General features: G+C 45.5%; 1 protein-coding gene across 1 annotated transcript; it reads left to right on the forward strand.

Annotated features, from left to right (window-relative positions):
* The first annotated feature begins 1,152 nt into the window (after positions 1-1,152).
* On the forward strand, positions 1,153-15,005 carry LOC139055679 (uncharacterized). The gene is made up of 5 exons (XM_070533212.1): positions 1,153-1,283; positions 6,078-6,434; positions 11,452-11,520; positions 13,013-13,109; positions 14,429-15,005. The coding sequence occupies exons 1-5, from the start codon at positions 1,153-1,155 to the stop codon at positions 14,960-14,962; spliced, it is 1,188 nt and encodes a 395-aa protein (XP_070389313.1). The 3' UTR covers positions 14,963-15,005.
* Positions 15,006-17,273: the final 2,268 nt, after the last annotated feature.

Genomic DNA, 17,273 nt, shown 5'->3' on the forward strand with positions numbered 1-17,273 from the left:
AGAAAGATTATAATGTCGAGTGATTTGCAGATGTTTTGCGACTGGTGTGCGCATGCTGATGCTGAAAAAACTATAAGTGTCCCGTGAATTTCAAATAAACTTCCAGTTGGCAGTTAGCGCTTCTCTGTGGTATTTCTTTCCTTGTGCCCTCGCCTTTTTCGCGCTGTTTAACCTCAGTTCTAAGCTTACTTACATGAGATACCCAACAGCCTGATGCGTGTGGCTCTCCAGCAGCAGTGAGGACGCGCTACTTTCTCTAATTTTGTGTTGTTCGATTTACGTAAGTGGCAAAAATGGCGTTTGCCATAACTGTAGCTAAGCTGCTTAACAAAAAATAAATAGTAAAGAACACACTGGAAGATGTAAATATAACACCTGTGGTGCTCTATCATCAGACCACTGGAAAAACTGAAGGTTCACTAACAACCGGTCAGCGGAACTAGCTCCGCCCAGAAGAATTGTTTCTTTTAGTCAACATGTGCATCAATCTCTAGATTGCTGTGTCGACCTCAATGTCTTTGTAATCACCAAATGTTACAAAAGTGACACATTGGAACCAATCTCTTAAGAGAATTGTGAGCGTGGCGTAATTTAATTCTTGGTAATTTGCGAGAAGCGCATATTGTCATTTATCGCGTCGAGCTCACTGAAGGCAATGCGTTGTTTTGCAATGAAAGCGGGCACAAACGCTGTGGAAGAATGTGCCGTTGTTGATGCAGCAGGGACGACTACGCCGGTTTTCCCAGACTCGGCCGATTCAGACAGGCTGTGTTGCGAAAAACACAGAGTGAATGCAGACGTGGGGGAGGCATGTATTTCGATGTTTAGATTGCCTGTTTGAGTGGTATACTAACGTATACTAACGTGGCCGGTTCCGTCTAATGTACACGTACAGAAAACTGAAAGGAGACGTCAACATACCTTTAGCCGCAGCCTATCTCTTTCATATTGTGGGCTCAGGGACGTGGCCTCAGAGCCAGTGGCCAGCTAAGGTCTCCGAGACGATGCAGGGTGAAACATCCACTAAAGATACAACCTTTACCGCAAAAAACCTAGGGCAACTGGATTGCTTTCTCGTCAACGCTTCTCGCGCTCCGGCCCTAGGCTGGCTATGCGTGGCACGGGCGCATGAGCCAAACCTAGATTGCGACGATGGCGGTACAGAGGCGCAGCCATGCAGCCGCCATCCCCATGATGTCCCCTCCCCTGTGGATGCCAGATCTATGTCGGGGTCTAAGAGGTCCTCCATGGGCGCATGTGGCTCAGGTGGAGCAAACGACTCAGTAAGTAGCGAATGCTCCTGCTCGGAAGCAAAGGCCTCCTTTCAAAAATGTATTGTCGGAAGGACCGCAGAAGAGCAATAGCTGCCTCCACGATGCCTGGAACCGGCGCCTGAAGACCAGGATCGCAAAGTGCAGCGGCTTCAAGTGGGGAGACCGGCTTGATGCGCGCGCCGTGATATTTCAGGAACGCGGCATTCGGTGCAGAGTATGCGGGCTTCCTCTGGCATATAGACTGGAAGCTGCTCGGTGGGATATCTCTCTGTGAGGAGAAGTTCCCGGAATGGCGTGGGAACCAGGTCTGGCGAGTCCCCTATGAGTGGCCGTGGCTGCAGCTCTCAAGGCAGCCGCCAGAACCAATCAAAGGAGCGGTTTGTGTTATCGGGAGCTCGCCCGGTTGCGACGGTGCGGCGGCCACATCGCAGTGAACGGCGAGACGGAATGGGGTATTGAGGCGCCCCAGTTGTGCATCCATGGAAACTGGCGCTACTGAGAGTGGCGCTCTGAGAGTGGGACATCTGGATCCAATATGCGCAGCGCATCGCCTGAAATTGTTGGCATTCAACTCAACATCTTGCAGCTTGAGTGTTGAATGAGCAAGCAAAGGAGGTTATCAGAATACCATGACGCTTAAGAGGTGAGCGAAACATAGCGTTTGAGCTCCGAGACATGTACTACTGCAACAAAGTTGCCCGTCGTGATGTCTTTCACGCGGTAAGGTAAATTACTAGGCTTGCATGAAATAGCAAATGGATCTTCCCGTCGGGGTGCTAAGGACGCCGAAAAATCTGTCCCCGGTTTGCTCAAATGAGTACGACGTAATACTAGGTCACCTGATTCGTACTGAGCGCAACGGCGATGTGAGTTACATGCGCGTGTTTGCTCTTGCTGAGCATCATGCAATCACTCACGAGCAGCAGTGATAGCGGTTGTAAAGCGCTTACGCCGGGCATTCACGCAATGGCGTCTCTCGGAATAGAGCGAATGTGACAGTACCAAGGTATGGGTTAGTGGAACTGAAATTTCCCTTCCAAAGTGAACATATGTAGATGGGAAATGAGTTGATCCGTTTCAGGCAGATGACGAGTCACACGCGCGGAATGCCATTTCTGAAAGCTTAGCGTCTCATTCCGCATGAACGGCGGTACACGCCATGAGCATTGACCGCAGGTTACTGTTAATGTGTTCTGTTATGTTAGTCTGTGGATGGTATGGCGTTGTTTTTTTTGTGTGTTTGATGCCGAAGGTAGAACACGCCTTCGCAAATGTGCGGATCGTGAAGTAAGTGGCGTTGTCGGCTATCTTGGGGAAGTGACAGGAGATGCTTTTTGAACCTCTACAAAAGCCTTATATGGTCCCGCCTCGACTATGGAGCAATAGTATATAGCTCAGCTTCAAGTAGTGCTTTAAATATGCTAGATTGCATTCACCAGATGGGCATACGCCTGGCTACAGGCGCTTTTAGGACAAGTCCCGTAGAAAGCCTGTATGTGGAGTGTAATGAATGATCATTAAATCTCCAAAGGACACCTTTAACCTTTTCCTATGCTCTCAAGGTGAAATCAGATCTTAAGCATCCATGCCACTCATCTATTCATGAAGTGTCTACAGCCAGATTGTTTCGTAACCACCCAGCTATTAGACCTCCTTTGAGCCTTCGTTTGACAACACTGGCAGAAGAAACAGGTGTCTTAGTCCCAGAGAATGTCCTAATGGCACCCACTCGCCTGCACCCACCATGGCAATGGCAGACCATTGAATGCGACGTCTCTTCGCCGAAAAATGTAAAATGTAAATGTAAATGTAAAGTGTAATGAGGGCACCAGAAGCACATATACAATTCCATTTTCATGAACTTCAGGAGAAGTACTCCAGTACAGAATACTGTACAGACGCTTCCGAGTCCTCTAAAGGAGTTTCCTACGTAGCTCTGGGACCTTCATTTTCAGTATCCGGAGCACTGAATCCACACACAAGTGCATTTATAGCTGAAGCCTACGCTATACTATCGGCAGTTCAAAACATCAGGCTCACAAAACTTGCTAGGGCTATTGTATTTACAGATGCATTAAGTCTAGTCAGAGCCCTACTTAGACCAAGAAAATATAATAACTCAGTTTTCACTGAACTATACAGTCTGTTGGGCTCCCTATATATGTGCAATCAAGTGATTGTCATATGCTGGGTACCTGGTCACAAAGGTAAAAAAGGCAACAAAGCTGCTGACGAAAGCGCTGGGTCAGTAACTTTTAGCGATGCAGATTCAAATATCCCCATCCCTGCCACAGACCTAAAGCCTTTTCTACGCAGTAAATTGACGAATCATTGGCAAGGCGAATGGGATAAATAAGCAATGAATAAGCTTCACATATTAAAACCAAAACTGGGGAACTGGATAAATGGGAAAATAGCAATTTACAAGGAAGTACTTCTTTGCCGATTAAGGATAGGCCACACATACGGCACCCACTCTTATCTCTTGACTGGGGGCAATCCTCCAACTTGTGTCAAGTGCGGCAATTATCCCACAGTCCTCCATGCTCTTATTCAGTGCCCTGCAAGAGAAACAGAGAGGAAAAAGTACTTCCCTGCTGCATATCGCGAGAATTTAGCCCTTTACCCTGCATTTTTTCTTAGCGATGAACCGCTTTTTAATCTGCAAGCAGTCTTAGAGTTTTTAGCCGAAACGGACACGATGAGAATCATATGGCCAGGCAACTTTTAAGCACACAACTAACAGCCCTGCATTCAAGGGCTCTCTTGAAACTCTGGTGTCAGTGTTATGTTTTATTGCATCTTCTTTTAACGAAAGCCCGTTGCCATAAGCCACATCACATCCTAGTCACCGTCATTATTTTAGCACCTCTACATTCCACTGTACTTACGACGTAAGTTTTTTTAGGCCCTTTTACAGCCATATCACATCTACAATGATGAGTTCATTGTGCCTGTCATCCACAATACATCGTCAACATTACCACCTGTCATGGCGCTCTTTGGTCAAAGCTGGACCTTGCACCATAAAGCACCACACATCATCACACACATTATCCACCTTCTCATGTCTGAGAAGAATACTGAGGTGATTATTTATTTGTTGGAATCATCGGGGTCCTCTATCAGAAAAGGACCTTTTGACGTAACCAAGCTTTTTCCTATATTATCCATTGCGATTGGCGCATGATTGCCTTAGTTGCTTACGCGCCATTACACTCAACAACAACAGCAAAAGGGACTTAAAATCAACCACCACAAAAGTACGTGCGATCTCTTCGCATGATAGAGAGGCTTGCTCCTAGATCCTTGTGTAGAACGGTGTGGCTAAGAAATAGCTGTTCAGAAAGAACACAAAGTTCAAAGTATAATACTTGACTTTAAGCTTACTTTTAGCCCACAGATAAAATATCTCAAAGCTAAATGTCTAAAAGCTTGTGCACAAGCTTGTGCACAGGCTTGTGCACAAGCTCTGCCGCGTCCCATCGTTGGGCTCCGTGGTGGCCGGTCCGCGCTGTTGTCGATTTTTTTATGTCTTCACATGGAAACTTCTTTCCCCAGTCTTTCTGACCGCCCTCAGAAACGAGGACGTACCGAAGATGTCTTTAAGTTTTTGGGCAATCGTAGACAAAACTTTCTCCGCTTTCATGTCATCCACTCTGACAAGCCTGAGTAAACGGTGAGAATGATCCCACCTTTCGTCGTCTCCAAATCTCTGACGGAAGTTTTCGGTTGTGGATACAAAGCAGCGAAAATGGCTAGCGGTGGTCTTCTCCTAGAGCTCCGCGATCAGAAACAATATGAAAAAGTGTCCAAACTTGTACCTTTCTGGGATGTTCCAGTCACAGTGACCCGACAACGTATCACGAATACTACCCGTGGCGTTATATCGGATGCTGCTCTCCTAGAATTGTCTGAAGCTGAACTTCTAGACGGTTGGAATGATCAGAACGTGATCAATGTTAAAAGAATTAAAATAGGACGTGACGGAAAAGAAATCGTGCCTCGAAAGGCTGCGCACAGATGCAACCTCTTTATTCATTTTAAGAAACAAAGAAATTTTCCCGAAATTCCACGTCCTTCAATGCGAACAATTATCTACAAATGCAAGAACAATTTCACCATTTTCTTGTGGCCAAGTGCTTAAAAGAGACCATTGGAGCTGGCCATAAGGTAAGAAAGATGGGAAGTGGGGATTCGCTCCTCGAGGTAAACGACAAGGAACACTACAACAAACTCGCACATCTTGTAGCCTTTGGTAACATCCCTGGTAACATCGAACCATGAACACAGTAAAAGGCGTAGTAGCAGATGAAGGCCTAATGACATTGAATGAAGAAGAACTCCTGGGTGGATTGAAGGACCAAGGCGTAATCCATGTGCAGCGCATCAAAATCAGACGAAACGATAATGAAATCCCAACAAAGCATTAATTACTCACTTTCAACTCAACTACTCCACCCGAGACTCTTGAAACAGGCTATGTAAAACTTCATGTCCGAACCTACATTCCGAGCCCACGACGTTGCTTCAAATGTCAGAGATTTGGTCACGCATCCCAGAGCTGCTGAGGACAACTCATGTGCGCATAGTGCGCCACAACCGGTCACTCTGTTGACGACGGCAATAATTAGGTACATTGCACGAACTGCGACGGCAGTCGGCCTACATACTCCAGAGCTTGTGCAGTCCGGAAGAAAGAAAAGGAAATAATTACTGTAAAATTTAAGGAGAACATAACATTCCGTGAAGCACGACAAAGGCTTTCCTCGTTATTTTTACTGAAAACATCTTTCGCTGAAGTGGCGCAACGGGGGGCTGCACCACGACAGCCTCTGGCGGCAGCCCGGACCACACCTGGCGTGCCGAGGCTAGCGCCACCAGCCCCTACGGTGGGAGCAGCCAGCGCTCCCATGTCATATCTCAAACTGTCTACACCAGTGGCCTCTTCAAGCTCCGGCAGCAGCCAGGGCACCACAGAGGCCACAGGGGTCTTGTCGACTTCCGGCACGGTGCGGACGAAGACTTCGTCGCTTCAGATGAAGTCTACGCGACGCCCACCTCGCTCTCTGGAGGGATGGAGAGTGTCCAGTGCCTCGCTAGAGGCTATGGGCACCAGTCCAAGCCAAACGGCGCAGGTAGCGTCGAAGGAGCGGCGAGGTTCTCTCGACTGCTCCTAACAGGGGCCAACAGACCGCGACTAACAAAGATTCCGTAAAGTAATGTCACTTTTGAGACACACAGCACACTTTCTTTTTAAACATGAATGACGTCATAAAGTGGGCTGTTAGAGGACTATTAAAAACCTAGATGACGTCCAAGAAATCATCTGTAAGTGTAAACCTAAAATGCTGTGTATTCAAGAAACCCACTTAACCTCTAAGCACACTAACGTCCTCCGGCAATACATAACTTTCAGGAAAGACCGCGAGAATGCTGTAGTATCATCTGGCGGTGTAGCCATCATTGCTGACAGAAGTGTAGCGTGTCAGCATTTGAAGCTCTAAACGACGCTTGAGGTGGTGGTCGTTCGAGCTGTACTTTTAAATAAACTCACTACCATCTGCTTTTTGTACATACCACCACATTATCAGCTTCACAGACGCGAATTAGAATCATTAATAGATGAGCTCCCAGAGTCCAGTCTGATCCTCGGTAATTTTAATGCACTCAGTAGTTTGTGGGGCGATTCACACTGTGATGCGCGATGTCACGTCATTGAACAGGTGCTTTTTTCCTCTGCAACATATCTCTTGAACACGAAGGAGCCCACATATTTTAACCTGGCCAACAAGTCATACTCTGCCATAGATCTTAGCATTTTATCGCTGAGGCTTTTACCCTATTATAAATAGAATGTGCTTAACAACCAGTATGGGAGTGACCACTTCCAAATAATCCTAACTACGCAGAAAAAAGTTCAACTTCCCCCGCAGGTCCCTCGGTGGAGTGTTGACTCAGCCGATGGGGAACAGCACCGAACTCTTACACAAATGACTTGGACTGATATGTCCGGCATAACCATAGATGACGCTCTTGCGTATTTTACAGCTTTTATAATTGATGCCGCATGTTAATGTATTATTCAAGCGAGCTGCATGGTTTCCAAAAGGCGTGTTCCCTGGTGGAACAATGCATGCAGGCAAGCATAGAGGGCAAAGCGTGGGCGATGCTTCGCGATTCTGCGACAGCTGAAAACGTGGAAAACATTAGACATGTCAAATCCCAGCCAAAGAGAACGCGCCGACAAGAAAGACGAGAGAATCGTGCGAAGTTTATATCAAGCATCAAATCGTACACAGATGAGAGCAAGGTATGGAATAGAGTGAAAAAAGTTAATCGGCAACAAACGTATTCCCTGCCTTTAGTAAATAGACACGGGGAAAGCCTGGAAGATAAGGCCAACTTTTTTGGCACACACTTTGATCACATACCCAGCTCCTCACACTACTCCTAAACATTCCTGAAGTGCAAAACACGAATAGAGAAGCAAAAGCTAGAAAGGAAATGTGCAAAAAGTGTGGCGTACAACGAACCATTCTGCGTAGCAGAACTGCAGGCAGCACTGAACTGCTGTAATACATCCGCCCCAGGGTCAGGCCGCGTAATATATGAGATGTTGAAAAAACTACCATCCGAAACACAGAAAACCCTCCTTTCCATTTACAACGTTATATGGTCTTCCGGCGGAATCCCCTATTTTGGAAGGAGTCTACTACAATTCCAATATTGAAGCACGGAAAGGATCCTTCCTCTGTATCAAGTTACAGACCTATAGCATTAACAAGTTGCCACTGCAAAGGATCCAAAAAAATTATTAACCGTCGCCTACTACACTTCCTCGAATCAAACGAATTGCTCGACCCATACCAGTGCGGCTTTCGGGAGGGTCGATCCACCACTGACCATCTCGTACGTATCGAGGCACGTATCCGTGAAGCTATTGTCCATAAGCAGTTTTTCTTATCAGTATTCATAGATATGGAGAAAGCCTATGATACTACGTGGTGGTTTGGATATTGAGAGACCTCTCAATGTTAGGTATACACGGAAATATGTTGAATGTTATCGAAAGTTATCTGTCGAATCGCACATACCGTGTTCAAGTGGGCAATGTTCTGTCACGGAAATTTGTACAGGAAACTGGAGTGCCGCAAGGAGGGGTGCTTAGCTGCACGCTCTTTATAGTGAAACTGAATTCTCTTCGTTTACACATACCACATTACACCTTCTATTCAACATATGTTGACGATGTGCAGATAGGCTTTCAATCAAGTTCTCTTGCAATCTGTGAGCGACAGGTCTAGCTTGGTCTTAACATGGTTTGCAAATGAGCTGATGAGAATGGGTACAGGCCTACAGAAAAGCACCTGTGTAATTTTCTCTAGAAAAAGAGGCCTGCACCCAGATCCTAAAATTGTGTTGCATGGTGAGCGCCTGCCTGTAAACAGAGAACATTCATTTTTGGCATAATTTTACACGCGAAACTAACCTTTGTAAAGCACATGAAATATCTTAAAAAGAAATGTATGAGAACAATGAATATCCTAAAGGTGCTCTCACGCACAACCTGGGACATTGATAAAGATGTCTCATGAACTTGTAATAAAGCTTCATGCGCACACGACTAGACTATGGAGCCATAGTTTGAAAGTCGACTACTCCATCTGCTCTAAAGATTCTAGATCCTGTCCACTACTTAGGAATTCGCCTGTCCACAGACGCCTTTAGAACAAGCCCAGTGGAAAGCCTGTACGTTGAATCGGATGAATGGTCCCTTCAACTGCAGAGAACATATTCGTCTTTCATGTATTTTTTAGAGTGAACGGAAACAGTCAGCACCCCGCGTATTACGCATAAACAATTTGTCCAGTTTCAACTTTTTCGCAAACGGCCCACAGTGAGATTGCCTTTTTCACCGCGTGTTAGAGACATAGCCGAAGAAACAAGGGTTCCACTGCTTGAATACCACCTTATGTCCCCTGCTATACCGCCCGCGCCGTGGCAGTGGCAACCAGTAGACTGTGATACATCTTTCGTAGCCGATACAAAGCGCGTGCCGGTCGCGCATATAGGAATGTACTTTCTCGAATTACAGTACAAATACTCCTCTCCTGAATTTTTTACGGACGCATCGAAGTGTAATTGTGACGGGTCTTACGCAGTGGTTGGCTCATCCATTTCGGATGCCGGTGTTCTGCACTCTAACATAAGTATTTTCACGGCAGAGGCCTACGCGATATTGGCAGCCGTTAAACATATTAAAGAACTTAATACCACAAAGGTAGTTATATACACAGACTCTTTGAGCGCCCTAGATGCTTTGAAAACTGTCTTACGACGCTCGCTTAAGCTAGCAACCCCTGGTACGCGCCTCCTTGCCTACAACAGTATTATTATACCAATCTTAGAATATGCAGTCATTATCTGGGACCCTTTTACAAAGGTAAAGATAAATAAACTTGAAAGAATCCAAAAGAAAGCAGTAAGGTTTATCTATAACACTTACGGGCGAGCATCAGTCAGTGACCTCCTCAAAAAAAGTGGTTTACCCTCTATTCCTAACAGAAATCGCATATGTCGCTTAAAGTTTTTCTATCAAATAATTCATAATAATTTCAAAGTTGACACCTCCAATATCCTTATCTATTCCTCGGGGTACCAAACTAGAAATCGCCATTCTCTTTCTATAACACCATTAAATCCGCGAGTTAATTGTTTTAAATATTCCTTTTTTCCAAGGACCATCACTGATTGGAATAACCTCACGGACGATGTTGTCAGACAGACATCATTACATTAATTTAAAGAGCATTTGAATTGATTGTTGTTAATTGACCTTGTCGCTGTATTCTCTTGTTGAATTTCTATGTGCAATTTTGTTCTCTTTGTGTCTGTAATTCTGTATCTTAACACAATGTTTCCCACCTGCTATGATCTTGTGTACAAGATCGCAGTATTCATAAATAAAAATAAATAAAGAAAGAAATATGAAAACCCTGTAATCCAGTCTTTGTACTCAGCATTACTAATCACCTATGCGTCCATGCAGAATATCGTCGTATGCTGGGTGCCGGGGTACCGAGAGATAGAGAGAAACGTGTTGGCTGACCAGCTAGCCACATCCGTCCGCGCGAACGCTTCCAACACTTCCACGACTGTCCCTGTAATGGACCTCAAGCCCTCAACAAGAAAAAAGCTAAGGGCTTTCGGGCAGCGCTTGTGGGATACAGAGACAGAAAATTAATAACATGTTATCAAGCCGTATCATGGCAATTGGCCGCCGGTATCAAGGAACCGCCATACAGATGTAACACTTTGCAGACTCAGGATAGGACACGCATACAGGGCACACGCATACCTCTTGTCCGGTGGCGATCCACCCATGTGTGATAAATGTGGTGAGCCACTTGCCGTCCTGCACATCCTGCTGCAATGTACTCAATTAGAAGCTAATAGGAAAAAGCATTTTCCATTACCACACCGGCAACAAATTCCACTTCATCCTCTAATGATCATAGGTACAGAGCCGCTCTTTAAGTATCAATCGTTGTTCACATTTTTAAAACATGTACATAGTTTTCATGTCATATCACCAGGAAATGCGTAGCATGGCCTCTTAACTGAGGTTTCTGCTGCGGTAACTGCAGTGAAAGAAAGCAGCTGTCTCCCAGCCTTTCGGCTCAAAGGCCTCCCGGAGGCATAGGTGCTTATTCCATATTCTTGCATTTTAGCTCCATTATCACTTATCACGCGTACTATATCCATAGACTATATGTATGGCTATAATAATTTTATACTATATATCATTTTACGCTTCTATGATACGGATTTACTGTAGGCCACATTACATCCCACCATCACAACACACAAATCGGCGCCTAACACAACATTATCAGTCATGGCCCTCTTCGGCCATACCTGGCCCTTGCGCCACTAAACAATACACATTCATTCATTCATTCATTCATTCATTCATTCATTCATTCATTCATTCATTCATTCATTCAGTAAATGCGCTCTGGAGCTACCTGGCCGTCGCCACATTAGCCTCTTGACAACTATAATTATCCGCGGCTCTGCTCAGAAGCATTGCAGAAAGTGCAGCGCTTCCCTTTCTACTAACGTGCGAGACCAGAGGTATTCCCTTCTCCTACCTCTCCTTCTTCTCCTCTAGAGAGGAGAAGAAGGAGAGGGAGGTGAAGAGGCAGTTCACATATAAGAGAGGGGGAGTTGACGTGACAAGGCAAGGAAACACTCTACTAAAAGACAGCGGTAGTGGCGAAACAGGACATGCATTTCAAGGTACGGTACAGTATTTCGCTGCTATTTCTGAAAAATAAACGCCATGCAAATATGTCAAGCGGGCAAATTACGCAGGATTTGCACAATCAGAACCGCATTAGCCAAAGCGCAGCGCAGGGTCCAGGAGACACTGTAGCGGTCGTCCGTCAAATCAACACTTCTGTGGCCACCACGTTAGCTTTGAGGCTATGGCATTGCTGGAGGTCGTGAGTTTCATCGCATTCGCGGCAGCCGCATTTCAAAGGGGGCAAAAAATACGAAAACGCACGTGCGCCTAGAGTTTGGGGCACGTTAATCAACATCACGGTATCAAAATTAACGCGGAGTTGGCCACTACGGCTTGCCTCATAATGCGATTTTGATTTTGGCACGTACAGCCGCATAATCCAATTCAACTTTAATACTTCTGGAAGAATGCTGCGTGCCATGTGAGGAAATGACAACGCTCAACCCTCTCAGAGGTTAATAAGTATGGCGCAGAATAACACATCAAGCAAACACCTCTCCCTCTGTTCTCTATGTAATGCGCAGACAAACAGTGTGTGGTGCACGCAAGGTAACGTTTAACATCGACTCACAACTCTCGTTTTAGCCTAACCGTTGAAGAAATTAAGCTTTAGCCGTCAACATCACCGCTAATTACCGTCAATCATAGCATCGAGAACGGAAATCTTCGCTTACGTCAATTGGCACAGTGCGTGGGGTCTGCATATTTTTCTTCAGGCAAGTTGTCATATTACCAGACTTCAGGAAAACTCCAATAATTCGCACATTACGAAGTGATAATCGCGTGTTTTCTAGATACGACAGATCTCATCTGCTGCGGATGTTTCTAGCGTTCCTCGTGCGCTGAATTCTGCAGGTGATGGCAACAAGTAAAATCAGGTGACTGTAGGTCTTAAGCAACATCCCCCTATTACGGCGAAATGATAAGCGATGCAACGACTCATAGTGAAGATAAAATGTTTATTCACGTACCACTTCCTGCACTGTGTACGCCGTGAGCTACGGGGTGTGGTGACCTATAAAGACTAAAGCGCCCGAGAGTCGACGCTTTGAGAAACGGCTAACGTTTCCTGGCGATGCAGTTCAAAGAATAAGGAAGCCGTATCTCAGCCTTTCGTTCTCTTGTGGCTTGTGAAGTGCCTTCTGCTTTTATCGCGCATTAAAATGGTCTCACTTCCCGTCCACGTGTGCGGCGACACCATGGTTCGGACAGTGAGGTTTAGTGGTAAGATTTGCTCCCGGGGCAGATAAACTCTTGATAAGAACTACAGTAACGTTTCCTTTTCTCTTCAACTCACCGCAGGTTCAGTTAAACAAGGCTGAGATATCTTGCTGCACGCGTAATGCTCGTCGCAACACTTATTTCTTATCTCTCGTTTTCACTGATACGCTAAAAACACCTTCTCTCCCTGCGATGCTCCCCTCAGATGCTGCCGCAACACGACAGTATATAAGCAGGGCACGAGGAAGCGTTCACCATTCGTCGACATCCTAGGTGCTCTAACATCAAGTATGAAACCAATGGTAAGAATTGGCAGAGTGGAGCTGCCACTTTTCTGATATATATATATATATATATATATATATATATATATATAGTCCATCGGTCTATACACGTGTCAACTATCCTTTGAATGATTCGGATCCATTTTGTTCGCTCATTTTATTCGTTTTTCATGTAAACGTATCGTCACTTGGTTGATAGGCACATGTATATTAACTGTACTGACACCATGCAATGTATTCTGATGAAGGCCGGACCCCGGCCGAACCGTCAATAAACCGCTTCATACGCGGGTCTACTTCACTGTGAATATTTACTCGGACCCAGAACTGCTCCTTTTCTGGTATATATATATATATATATATATATATATATATATATATATATATATATATATATATATGCTGCATGAATGGTTGAAGAATGATGATTCGGCCAAGTTTAAAGCAATGCGTTGTATAAACAGCCTGCCAACAGACGGGAAGCAGTGATGAACACAGAGCTCGTCCTTTGTTTTGTCTTGGTCGTCTTCGTTCATTAATTTGCGCGCTTCTTTCATTGGGGTCAAAATTAGGATCCTGTTTTTCGGTGACTATACCTCTCAGCTGATGGATAGTTTTGGGGCACTTGCAGCACAGTGCGAAATATTCTAGGTAGGCAAGAATTTATTATGCACTCAAAAGCCGTGTATCTCAGAAGTGCCTGTGAAAGCTATGAAGAATGCTGACTTCAATTTGTGCAGCTTAAAGTACGCATAATTATCGTATTCGTCAAGTCAGCTTGTAATCCACTCATTCTATCTACGAGAAAACATGCAGCATGATATCAAAGCCTCATTTAGAGCTTGTTACTTATGCGAAATAAAGAAGATTTAATTCAAAAGGCGCAGTTTTATAGTAGATTTGTCGACAAAATTAACTCATCCCCAGCAAAGAGACGCTCAAGCAGCGCCTGATTCTGCAGCCTTCTTTTCCGTGGCATCCTGATTTCGGGAAGACCTCTATCGTTTGGCGGGTTGCGCCTGCCACAGCAACAGCTACTCTTTCATTACTGAACAGTTTGAAGAGGGGTGTGCGAACATCTGATATTTCAAGCTAATAGTTTTGAGCGCTGTGTACACCTTCTATGTCAATGTTCGCAAGAATCCAATACATTATCCCGCCATCGATATATTAACGCACATAAATGCATTCCGGTAACTGTCATTTGTGTGCTAGCGCTTCTTTTTTACGCCTTGTTTTATAAAAAAAACATTACCAGCATGATGCAACTACTTTTCTCACCAAGAGTGCATAATACGCACAAGGTGTATTCACTCTTTATAAATCTTGTTTTCCAGACGAAGCTATTTGCCTTGCTTGCCGTACTGGCCGTGTCGGTGTTCTCCCCAGTGGCAGCAGGCGGGAAACTTGGCTACGGCGGCGCTGGCTACGGAGGCCTAGGTTATGGAGGACTCGGCTACGGAGGTCTCGGCTATGGAGGCCTTGGCTATGGAGGTCTCGGATATGGTGGCCTAGGTGGTGGCTTGGGCGGCGTCGGCGGCGTCGGTGGTGTAGGCGGTGTAGGCGTCGGCAGCAGTGTTGCTCTTCTTAGCGGCGGGCCTGCTTTTGCCAAAGCCGTGGCGGGACCAGCTTTCATTGTGAGGACGGTTCACCACGTCAACAAAGTCAGTGGTGGAGGAGCCCTTGTAGCCCACTCTGGCCTCGGAAGCGGATATGGTGGCGGCTACGGAGGATACGGAGGCGGCTTTGGTGGATATGGTGGCGGCTACGGCGGCTACGGAGGATATGGCGGCGGCTATGGTGGATATGGTGGCGGCTACGGAGGATATGGAGGCGGCTATGGTGGCTACAAAGGTGGTTACAAAGGCTAATTTTTGCGTTAGCTTACCTAGTATTGATAACATTGCTTACGAATCCAAAAAAAGAGGAATTGTTTGCATAGATGTGTCTACTGAACAACGGCGATGAATTAGGTCGAATTATTTTCTACATGTGTCTAAGTTGTGAAACGCGGTAACAGTCTACTTCAGGGCCAGCACTCACAGCTCGGTAAAGCTGCGGCGGATTGAATATTCACCGGCGTCGAAGGAGGCGGGAACTCCAGCGCCTTTTGGAAATGCACAAAATAAACTCGTCTCGCACCAGAAAATGTTTTTCAGTCTTCCTTACTTTTTGCAGTCTAAGGCACACTTTCAGCAATATGCAGACTAGCATAACCAAAGACATCATTGTGTCCATGAGAAAAATGCTTCGCTTTGTATAAAAAAAGGGGGCCTTATTATACGACCCCTCTGCTTCATATCTTTGGCGAATAAAGGGATGGAGACGACTGTGTAGGTCACCATAGGACTAACCAATTAGAAAGAAGTCAACTATGACAAATCCGGTATTTTTTTACAATTTTCGGTGCCGCCACTAATAAACAACGACGTCATGCGCACAAAACAGTAAATACAAATCTGTACTATATGACTGCAAGACGAAGCTTCCGAAACCACTGGAAGCACGAGATCAGCGTCAATCACATACGATATACATGTTAAAAATAGGCATCAAGGCCTTCTGCGCGTATGACTAGAACATCTATTTGCGACACGCATACTCCAGCGCTGTCAATTGAGAAATAGAAGAATATGAGCCATTCCACTCTGCTAAGGTGGATGACTAGAGAAAGCGTCTGGCGCACGACACAGAGCTGACACAACTTTGAGCAAAGGTACGAACATATTTATAGTCTGGTTCTGTGGTTGTCGTGGCGATAAAGGTACGCATACACATTCCTGTATCACCTTTGTTATGAAATAGGTCCGCCTCGTAAGACAAATAAAGGCTCGTAGTTCCATAAACGCGACTTCCCCTTTAGGACGACAGAAGAGAAGTGAAATTCTACGCCAGAAGGATGAGCGGCAATGGAGTGGTCTGAGGGAAGAAAGCGACGACGTTTAACGCATGAGCAGTGGCACGAACGCGGTTGCGCAAAGGGGTGCTAACGAGCCAGCTGTGGAGGATGACGACGACACTGAGCCATTGCCGGTGATGATAGCTTTTTTGCAGAATGGGGTCAGCTATCGTGGAAGACGACGATGAGGAACACGTGAGCAGTGGCACGAGCGAGGCCACACGGTTTACGACTAAAATTTTTTAACTAATTTTTCAAAAAAGTTGTACTAAACATTTTTTCCAAAGCAAACAACTGTTCTTACCCTTGCGCCTGGGACCTCTTTGAGTCCCAGCTGTGACAACTGTAGTTCACTGGCACGTTATAGGTCCCGGACTCCACAGGGGTATGTGTCATTGACGTTGGACCCTTTCTGCACTATCACCACAATTGGCCCAAATGATAGTTTCTGCACAAGGACGACACACGGACGGCACGGCTCTGAGCCATATACCGCTTCCCTGTAAAATAAAGTACCTCGAAGAAGTGCCACCAATTTCCCTGTCACTGGCCATGGCATTGCTGGCTTCATTTATTATTTCGACGCAGTGTCTTATCATCACGACAGAAAACACTACAGACCCGCCGATGATAAATATACTTAAAGCAGGGAAATTTGCTAGAGAAATAAGTTTGCAGAACACGTCAAGTACTCACAATGACTAGAATGGTTTTACATTAATCACATTCGCTAATTAGCGGTATCTTTCGGAGCCGCACATACTGAATGTATTTTTTCCGCTTTAGATGTGGTATTAGGTGCAGTTTTACAAATGTACGATATCGTTATTTGTTTCTATGTGGAAGACTTGTGAACTTGATATTGTGCAATTTTCGAGGCGTTTCCTATAGAAAGTGATGGCATAAAAAAGGAACATTTGTCTCCAGCAGTTATTAGACTTTACATTTTATGTGAAATGCAACAAACATAATTGAAATCGGTGCAGTGATTGCCCAGAAAACGGTCTTACCGTTCCCGTGGGTGTATATGGGAGCTGCCGAGATAACGTAAGAAGCGCTGTGCAATTCAGAGCGGGTGCGGTACTCTAGCGCGTTTCTGGAGTTCGCTTTCTTCATTCTACCGGCACCGCGACTGGCATATATGGAAGGAGCACCAGATTGCAATGTTGTACCTTCCCCCACGCCCGACGATCCCGCTTCTCTACACCTCGAACTTTCACGTGACCGAATGCCTTTAAAATGGTGTTGCGTGAGCTCGCCTTTGCTCTTCCACTAAGTTTTCC

Source organism: Dermacentor albipictus, chromosome 2 (assembly GCF_038994185.2).
Source record: "Dermacentor albipictus isolate Rhodes 1998 colony chromosome 2, USDA_Dalb.pri_finalv2, whole genome shotgun sequence".
NCBI lineage: Eukaryota > Metazoa > Arthropoda > Arachnida > Ixodida > Ixodidae > Dermacentor > Dermacentor albipictus.